Source organism: Tasmannia lanceolata, unplaced genomic scaffold (genome assembly GCF_043159265.1).
Source record: "Tasmannia lanceolata isolate RefF3 unplaced genomic scaffold, GAP_Taslan_0.1 ptg000029l, whole genome shotgun sequence".
NCBI classification, from domain to species: Eukaryota; Viridiplantae; Streptophyta; class Magnoliopsida; order Canellales; family Winteraceae; genus Tasmannia; species Tasmannia lanceolata.
Window position 1 is genome coordinate 2,349,310 of NW_027518706.1, and position 10,483 is coordinate 2,359,792.

The 10,483-nt window shown below is 38.4% G+C and overlaps 1 protein-coding gene across 7 annotated transcripts in view; it reads right to left on the bottom strand.

Moving 5' to 3' along the window:
• LOC143858897 (putative serine/threonine-protein kinase BSK3) overlaps positions 1-10,000 on the bottom strand; it is a 39,705-nt gene extending 29,705 nt beyond the window's left edge. The window contains exons 1-5 of one of the 7 annotated variants that reach the window (XM_077369586.1): positions 9,884-10,000; positions 8,715-8,813; positions 8,514-8,596; positions 8,218-8,429; positions 1,740-1,875 (exon numbers count right to left, since the gene is read on the bottom strand). In XM_077369586.1, the coding sequence (XP_077225701.1) occupies positions 1,740-1,875; positions 8,218-8,429; positions 8,514-8,595 (430 nt within the window). In that variant the 5' untranslated portion in view covers position 8,596; positions 8,715-8,813; positions 9,884-10,000. Of the gene's footprint in view, positions 1-1,739; positions 1,876-8,217; positions 8,439-8,513; positions 8,814-9,883 lie in introns of those variants that run through there. The other 6 variants (XM_077369584.1, XM_077369587.1, XM_077369583.1 and 3 more) reach the window with 6 other exon arrangements.
• Positions 10,001-10,483: the final 483 nt, after the last annotated feature.

The following is a 10,483-nucleotide window of genomic DNA, read 5'->3' on the forward strand; positions in this document are numbered from 1 at the left end:
CAACTCAACTAAGCCTTTGTCCCAAACTAGTTCGGGTCGGTTAATCTCTAAATTAGTAATGTGTTCTCTAGTCTCTAAAGTCTAAATAAGTAAATATAGAACTCAACTTTCTCCTCTCTTATGTTCATACAGTTTGCAAATTTTGTGGGGTTCTGAAATCACACTTAAAACAGTTAGAGAATGACTAATACCCACAAAAAAGTCAAAACGTAAAGAGGGCCCATCAAAACTCAATAGACTTCTTGAAACACGCAAAAGTATCAAAAATTTGCAAAATCTAACCCTTGATTAAGACACATAATTGATAAGGCATGTATGTCACTTAAGTGACCTATACACACATTTACCCATCTTTCATTTCCTTCCTTCTATCCTCTTGTTTTCTCTTCCTATTTCCTCTTTGCTTGATGGACACTCGACGCCAACGGGTAACCAAAATGCAACCACCGAAGTTAAATTGTGGTTGTCAATGAAGGAATTCTCCTCTCAACCTATGTTTCTTCTTCCTTTCTAACTTATCATTTTCTTATTCAAAAAAAATGCATGAGATTTCTCTCCTGCTTCTTCTAATGTTATTTCCCCTAATGCCTTGAAAATCCTCACAAATAATTGCCCACTGAAATAATAATAGAGTCTCAATGTTCTCTCTTACTCCTGTAGTAATTCTCTTCTTTATTTTTTATTTTTTTTTAAATCTAATCTTTATTTGAAAAATCTATTGTTGCATTCACCCCAAATCAACCAAATATTAGAAGCTAAAAGTAACTTCCATCGTACATGCCCTGACTGAAACGAAACATACAACAACACATTCCAAGAATTCCACAAAGGTTGAAATTGAAGTTCCATAACATTGATGCGGAAGGGCAATCAATAATCAAATGGTATTGTAGTCAAAGATGCACATGTTGGGAATCCATGACCAACAAAGGGTTAAATGGTCAACTGTTAAGATCTTTTCCAAACATGCGGTCCAACAAAAGCCAACAACTATAGGAAAACTAGATGGACTACAACACACTACCAGGGACTACACCAACACAAGGACTTCGATCCCTCCCATCCCTACAAATGCAAACTCTAACATGTGCAAAAATTCTATGAAGGACTATATCTCCTCGTCTTTCATGTGCCTTCGAAAACCAGGTTTCAATACAACCCTATCACCCTTTTGGTCCTAACACTGCACAAATTTAAATAACTCCTCATAAGACAAGCATAAAAACAAGACCAATGATTTGGAGAAGCAAATAAAAAAATATAACCCTAAATACGCAACCAATGTTAATAGTTTAGGAAGACCACACCTAAAGGAGTAAGAGAAAATTGGCTTCCAAAAGCAAATATGATATATGGCTCTACTCTAAAACAACATCCAAAGGTTAACTACTAGCATGATAATCGATCATCGTAGTATATAGTGCCAAGGAGAGAAGTATGCATGGTTCTATTCCAAACCAACATTCAAAGGTTCACCAATAGTATGATAATCAATCATAGTGATATTCAGTGCCATGGGGAGGAGTATGATCAGCAGCTGCCCAACAGTGGGCCAACAAATAAACACTAATAAGTGCACTAGCTAGGGTGAGACTGGTAAGTGAAAACATGATTTTTATGTTAAGACTGAATCGTACAAGAATATTATGAACTACTAAATACAACATAGTACGTTACAAAACTCACTCCGCCAATAGGTTATACCAACAAATACACCATGGTGTCAACCAGAAACTTACAGTGAAAAAGGTGTTTTGCAAGTGTATCATTGGGCATATATTCTGCCACGAGCAATCTCTCATCACCTTCACAACAACAACCAAGTAAATTTGCCAATCTATGATTGTAGAGCTGACCAACAGATCTTGATTCCTCCTAAAATTATAAAAGAAAGACTCGAGTTATGGACTGCGAAGACTGAAAATCAAAGCATGTCCACAGGCAGATTCAGTCGCAGGCAGCCAAGAATCACAGCCAGATCACATTGCAGGTCAATAAGAAAGGTTCTAATTATAAAGCATGTGTGTGTATGGGATTTGTTAGGGACCATCGCAGAAGGCATTTCTCAGACCGGCTGTTGCATGAGAGACCAGCCACTTCAGATGAATTTAATGAATAAGTCAAAATCTGTTGAAAAGTGAGCCATGTGGCTGCTCTCTCATGCAAAGACCGGTCCGCAAAATGCCTTCTGAGATGGTCCCTAGCTATATATCTATTTATAATCTGTCTATCTATAACATATAGTTATATACTAAGCACGTAACATTCAGTTTTTTGCTATTAACTCAGTTTTGCACTACTAATTTCGTTTTCACAGACACCACTTTAAATGCGTCGAAGGTAAAGAGGGAAAATCAAATGGCATCCCCCTTCCCGCTTAAATGCGTCAAATGTAAAGAATAGGGGAAATCAAAGGGCATCCCACTTCCCGCTTTATGTGTGTCAAATGAAAAGAAGAGGGAAAATCAAACAACATCTCTCTCTCTCTCTCTCTCTCTCTCTCTCTCTCTCTCTCTCTAGCCCGTTCTGGGATTCAAAGAACAAGAAATTTGTAGAAAAGGCAGCACCCACAGAGGTTATCTCTGACCGTAAGGTTTTCGGGCTTGCTGTTCTTGTTTGAACCAGTTTCTGGCTTCATATCAGGGAAGATCGGTCAAGGTAGTGGATAATATATGCAGAGCTATTGTTTCTGATCTCTACTTCATTTTAGGTGTTCTGTCTATTGCAGTAAGTTTCTCTTTTTTCCAATTTCTTCCTCCTTTTCTGATTCTCTCTTTTGGCTTTGTTTTGCTTTCTTAAATATATTTTTTAGCCTCACGAAGGAACGGTGATCTGGTTAAGGATGGGGAATGGCAATGGGAACATGGGGCAGAGCTGGGCTGCATCAGAATCGTTGTTCTTTGTGTTCTTGGTGTCACCCAAATAGACAGAACCTTCAACATTGCTCCCCCCCCCCTCCCCCCCCCCCCCCCCCCCCCCCCCCCCCGGTCTCTTCTCCTTAGAAGTGTCTCTAACTCTCTCTAGATGGAGGGTTACAAGAGATGGACGGTATGTGTCCCTGCTGTCAGGGAGGGATGTTAATCTTACAATTGAATTTTAGGATCTTCTAATATGTGTGCTATTTGGGGCATGGCTAATCTGGTACGGATGATTGTTTTAGATCTCATACACAGGATTTGGGATTCATAAAATGGGAGAGAAAATGGAGCAAGTATCTTATAATACATCACATGAACACTCCAATTGGAGGACCTTCTCATTGATCCAAACCGTCCAATCTATGGCTATTACCCAAAAATTGAATAGGTATGATGATCTTAACCATCCGTTGATAAATTAAATCTTTTGATGGCCCTTTTGGTTTGGCTGTCCCAAAAACCAATAATTCATTGAATAATCTTCACTATCTGATAAAATGGCCCTGTGCATAGCACAGGTTTCTTACTACAGGGGTCTCATAAAAGGTATAAACACTCATGAGCCTATCTAAACTAGTATTTTTCTTAAGAAAATTTCAAATGAAGTTTAATTTAATTTTCTTCTTCCAAGACAAGCCCTTCTTAGAAAGCACTCACTAAGTTACTTAAGGGATTTTCTCTCTTGACGCCGAGAATGATTTATGTGTCCAGGTCGATCAGATGCTCGGTTTGCTTCTCCCCCACCTTTTTTGCGTTCTGGGCCCGTATTAACCGCAGCTGAAATTCTTCGACTTCCTGAAATTTTATTGATGAACCCCAGTTCCTTCTTACCTAAAACTTCATATTAATCACAAGTCCCCAATCCCTTATAATTTTATTTTTAACCACAACCCTTACAAGTTTGGGTTTATTTCAAGCCTCAACTCTAGCCGACCAGTCCCTTTTTGCCCCTCATCCAAGCCCTCTTAAAATCCAAAAGCAAACAATTGTTTGTTTCTTCTTGGGTTGATGGCGGCCAATAGCGAGTCAGGCAAAAGAAATTCTTCAAGAGGTGCCATGAAGAACAGCGTTATGACAATAGCGGCATTCGAGGCTTTCGAATGGGGCAGTCAAAGATCGATGCAGGAGATGCTGGCAGTGGATTGCCCAATTGACGGATGCCTTTGAGCGTAGTCGGATCCATGTGAATGAACACCGTATGATCGGCAAAGGGGCTCACAGTCGACAGGTTTGGGATCCACCACATCTGATAAATCATAGACTACCACTTCGTGGAGAGGAGTCTAGGGATGAAGAGGTTGACAAAGTGATCCTCCAACACGGAAGGCATAGAAGAGCCAGACAAGAGTGAAATTGTCGACTCAATATTAACTTTCCCCACTTCAATGGACAACTTCATGTCGAGGATTTCCTCGATTGGCTTGTTGAAGTGTAAAGGTTTTTCGATTATATGCAGATCCATGAAGACAAAAAGGTGAAGTTGGTGGCATATAAGCTCAAAGGTGGAGCTTCAACTTGATGAAAAGAACTCTAACTCTGATGAACATATGAAGGCACTAATTCGTACTTGTCGATGATGAAACAATTGATGCTAGCATGATTCCTTCCGATAGACTATGATCAAGTACTATTCCAGCAATACCAGAATAATCGTCAAGGGAGTTTATTTTTGGAAAATTACATATATATTCATCCTATGAAAGTTACATTGGGGACAAGTAGTCCCACCCGATTTACATAGCATGAAGATCCAGGATCATATATCGTCAAGGGAGTCGGACCATGAAGGATTATGCGGAGGAGTTTGTCTTAACCTCGCGTAGCGATTTGATGAAGATAGAATCGTAGCAAGTTGCACGCTTCATGGGTGGTTTACTTATAGCCATAAAAGATAGTCTTGATGCGCAGGTGGTGTGGACTCTTAACGACGCCCTCAAACTCGCCACCATAGTGGAGACACAGTTAGATCAACTTACGATGAAGAACTCAATAGGTAGGATGATGTCTATCACATTGGCACAAGGCCCGATGCCGACGCGAGAGAACTTAGATTCAAGTTCAGACGAGATAGGCGACAGGAATCCCAAACTTGAGGGAGAGGAAGAAGAAATTGTCAAGGACAGTGAAGAACAAATTCCACCAGCATCAGTGCAGATGCGAGAGAACTTAGATTCAAGTTCAGAAGAGATAGGCGACAGGAATCCCACACTTGAGGGAGAGGAAGAAGAAATTGTCAAGGACAGTGAAGAACAAATTCCACCAGCATCAGTGAATCTAGCTGTTAATCTCAACTCAACTCAACAAAGCCTTTGTCCCAAACTAGTTGGGGTCGGCTAAATGAATCCTTTAGAAAAAAATCATGAAGAAGGTAAAAGGAATCTACCCGGCTCTAATCCTGGTTCTCTTTGGGTTCTTCTATGTGGATCATTTTCTTCCATTCTATCCTATCCAAGGTCATGTTCTCTGTTATGTTCCTAGCTATCAAGTCTTTCCTCATTTCTACCAAGGTTGCCAGAGCGGGAATCGAAGGCTCCCAGGGAAGAATCTTGCTTCCTTAGTTTCTACCCAAGTTGTTTTTGGTCTGCCCCTACCTCTTTTTACTCCATCAATTTGGCACGAGTCGCCTCTTCTCACCGGAGCATCCAAATGCCTACGTTGGATATGTTCAAACCAATTTAAGCGGTGCTCTCTCATCTTCTCCTCAATTGGTGCCACCCCCACCTTTTACGAATGTCTTCATTTTTAATTCTATCTAACCTTGTGTGGCCGCACATCCATCTAAGCATTCACATCTCCGCTACACTCATCTTATGCACACGCTGCTTCTTGGTGGCCCAATATTCTGAGTTGTACAGCGTGGCTGGCCTTACAGCTGTCTTATAAAACTTTCCCTTCAACTTGGTAGGGATTTTACAGTCTCATAGAACTCCTGAGGCAAGCTTCCATTTCAACCAACCTGCTCTTATTCTATGGTTAACATCCTCTTCAATCTCTCCTTCCTTATGTAGAATTGAACCAAGATAGCGAAAGATATCCCTCTTAGGTACCTCCTGTCCAGTCATATTTACTACATCCTCGTCCCACCTCCTTACATTACTAAAGTTGCATTCCATATATTCTGTCTCAGTCTTACTCATTCTAAAGCCCTTGGATTCCAAAGTAGTTCTCCATAACTCTAATTTAGCATTTACTCCTGCTTTGGTTTCATCGATTAATACTATGTCATCTGCAAATAACATACACCACGGCACCTCCTCTTGGATACCCTCGATAAGCTCATCCATAACTAGAGTAAAAAGATAAGGGCTTAGAGCTAATCCTTGGTGCAGTCCTATTGTAATTGGAAACTCACTAGACGTGCCATCCGTGGTTCTGACACTAGTTACTGCTCCATCGTACATATCCTTAATCACATCAACATATTTAGTAGGCATTTTTTTCCTTTCAAGGACCCACCACATAACACTCATGGGAATCCATCATACGTTTTCTCCAAATCAATGAAAAAAAAAATGAAGGTCCTTTTTATTTTCTCTAAATCTCTCCATTAACCGCCTAATCAAGAAGATAGCTTCCATAGTCGATCGTCCGGGTATGAAGCCAAACTGATTCTCTGACACCTTACTCTCTTTTCTTAGTCTATGCTCAATTACCCTTTCCCAAAGCTTCATGGTGTGACTCATTAGCTTAATTCCCCAGTAATTGGTACAATTCTGAATATCCCCTTTATTCTTATAAATAGGTACTAATGTACTCTTCCGCCACTCATTAGGATCGTCTTAGTCTTCAAGATATTGTTAAATAATCTAGTTAACCAAACCAAACCCACATCACCAAAGCATCTCCAAGTCTCAATAGGAATATCGTCAGGCCCCCTAGCCTTACCTAATTTCATATTTTTCATAGGTACTCTTACCTCTGATGTTCAGATTCTACAACAACCTCCGATTTGTATCATCAAAAGTGTTATCAAATTCTCCCAAATTCGCTACAGGTTCTCCATTCAACAACTGAATCTAGTTGTTAATAAAGGATTAAAATTTGAAGAAGAGGATTTCCTGCAAGCAGAAGGTGAAGAGGTGACAAATGACGATCATGAAAATCTTCTGCGAGATGACCCAATTTTGATTGCTCAGGAGTTCTTATACACACTAGAATGAGAGGGAGATCCACAACAACGACATAACACTTTCAAATCCATGCGTATGATCAGTCAAAAGGTTCGCCACTGAATCGTATGATACAACAACCGTGAGGACATCATTTCAACAGCCCTAGTGGACCAATCACAGTTTAAGGAAAAGATGCACCATGACCCTCACAAGATCGGTTGGATTCGCAATGTCAAGAATATAAAGAGTTCAAAACGACTTTGTATACCTTTTGGAAAATATTAGGTCTTATGCGATGTTATTGATATGATGCAGGTTGTACGCTTGTGGCAAGTAAATGGGTCATGTATGACATCAATCTTCTTCAAGTGAAGGGGGATATGATGTATGACGTTCCTTGCTTTTTTGGGTCTCTTAGTTAGTTCGGTAATACAAAGTCCTGAACTAAGTTAGTTAGTATGAGTTATAATTAGAATTCTTGTTAAGATAGGAGTCCTAGTCTTCGTTAGATTAGAGGTGTAGCCGAGAGAGATTAGAAGAGGAGTTTGAATGGAATTAAAAAAGGAGTTTGAGGAGGTTAAAAAGTCTAGGAAGAAGGGGTTGAGAGTCTATAAATATGGGATGTGTGTACGTGTAGAGAACTTCTTCCTTCATTCATTGAATAAACTCAGTTCAGTTTTCTCTTTATTCCTTGTGGATTCAAGGCTTTTCACTAGGGTGAGACGGTGATATCCCCACCTTTGTCAGCATATATCTCAAAATTCATCTATGATAGTATGGATTGCTATGAATTAAAGAATAGAAGGTGAGTCTGAGTAATAATATAGAACAAATGCCTTTGTTTAAAGGTTTTCTACAGTGGCTCATACTGATAGACCTTCTATTATAGTTCAGTTCAGATTCCAATAATAGGTTGCTTCATTGCAATAAATTGGTACAAACTTCGGGTGAAAAAAATATTGAAGAGTAAATTCTGAATGAATGTAAATATGTAATTTCATGTGAGTCCCAACCCAGCTGTCTTGTTGTATACTTCCAATGCAACCCAAGGTTTCCATAACCGAGATTCTCTAAGTGAAATGCTATGGATAGTTAGCAATGATCAAACAATAGTAAAGAAATAAAACAAAATATCAAAATATCAGCAAAATATGGAACTATCAGTTCAAACGGTAAGATGGGTATACCAAGAACTGCTTAGAGTCAGGCCAAGCCACTCTATTAAAGCGCTTAACAGCAACATGCCTTTGATTCTCCAGCTTTCCCTTATAAACGACATTGGGAGCTTTTTCCCCGTGTTCAGACACAATGTTCTCTAAAGCAAAATCAGCTGTAGCAACCCTAAGTTGCTCAAAAGAATATTCATGGAATGTAGGCAGGTCATCAATCTCACTCTTTTCTTTGTTTTCTGCAACATAAAACAACACCGTCACACTCGTGCAAAGAGAATTAATAATCACATATAAAAAGTCACGTAACTCACCAACATCGGGAGCCTCAAGCAGGGTCATCTTGGACTGCGAAACCAAACAGCATGCTGAGAACTTTGAACAGCTAATGCCCATCCTAAAATCAAAAAACGTAAAAACAAAAACACTTCACTCCTAGGCTTGCTAATGGAATATTGCATCCATATGGCAGAAACCCACTAATCCAATCTGGTCCTTATCAATAAAACTCTCACGGAAAGTGCCTTCTCCGATCTTTTTTCAAGTAATTACAGAGCTCGAACCAGCAATGAGAAGACTCTCAGTAGACGAATGGATTTTCCAACATATACAGCCTGAAAGATTAATTTGACATCAAATACTGGTTTGCTAGTCTCTTAATTTGCAGAAAGCTTGAATTCACAAGCTCATGAGGTACACAAGGACTAACAACAGACAATTAAGTCCACAGAGAATAGTTTCACTAAACATATCTACGCTTAATAAACAAACAAAATAAAATAACAGCTCAATCAGACCTCCAATTTTTTCTCAATTTTCTTTCCGCTACACACGCATTTTAGGTCAATGCACCGTATTAAACCAAATGAACAAAAAACACATTAGACATAATGCTTAATAAAAAAACAGAATAAAACAACAGACAAATTGATTAACCAATTAGGTACAATCAGACCTCCAATTTCTCCAATTTTTCATTCCAGTAAGCCCGCATTTTAGGTCTATGCAGCATACTAAACCAAATGGACAAAAAATACAATAGACACCGTGCTTATATTAAACCAAATGAACCCAAGAAAAAATAAAATAAATAAATACATTAGACGCAATGCTTAATAAACAAACAGAATAAAACAACAGAGTAACTGATTAACCATGTGGGTCAATCAGACCTCCAGTTTCATCAATTTTTCATTCTTCTAAACACAAATTTTAGTTCTATGCACCATATTAAACCCAATGAACAAAAACTACAATAGACACAAAAGGATTCAATATTAGCAAACAAAGAAAATACATATATTGCCCCTCCCGTCCTCACCCCCATTAAAGTAGCACTAAGAGATTAGCTCTCTGATTCTTGAATTCTTCTTGTAGCATAAAAAAAAACCCAATAATCCAACTCCAGATGAAAGCTAACATAAAAAATAAATACAACCCAAAAAACTCATCAATCAAATAAACAGTAAATGCTATGTTTGGATTCCAGGAATTTTCTGGAAAAAAGTTTGGAAAGAAAAAATATTTCAAACATTTCTAACCTTTTATATTAATGAAAAATACAGATAAGTTGAACCGACCCAATTCAATTTTATGATGATATCCCTCTAAACCAACCAGAATCAAATCATTGGTTTGATAGAATCTAAATAAATGTTTTTGTTGAGTGTAATTGTGAGCTTACCGAGTGAGATGAGATCTCATTCCGTCTGCATCTTAATCCCCTCTCTCTCTCTCTGTATTTAAAATAGTCTTTGAGGTTCTCTGTATTTAACATTCTTCCCCAATCATTCAGATTTTTTTATTGTTTTCCTATCCAACACATAATTGAATCCGTACATCTTCTTGGTGACACACTACATTATAGTGGGTCCCACTTTTCTTTGATCAGAACAGTTCATTTGATAAAAAATCAAGCCAATCACGGAATTATAGTATCCAATTATGTATATTTTTTTGTCATTTAATATGAAGAGTTGATTATAGTTGATTATATGTAGTCTTTAATGGATAATGTATATATTATTGGTAGTTAAAATTGAATTATTATAATGTGTTTACACCTATTTTTTAATTTGAAATCAGTCAAATGAAACCACACTGTCATTTTCTGGAGACAAAAATTATCTTTAATGCTCCATTTGGTTGCTTCGGTGTGGCTATGGGAGTAGTGGAGTATGAAGTCAGAAGAAGTCACGAGGGATGAGATAAGCATTTTGATTTGTCTAAATTACTTTGGAGAATAGTGTAAGTAGTGTTTGGTTGCGCGGCATATACTCGGAGG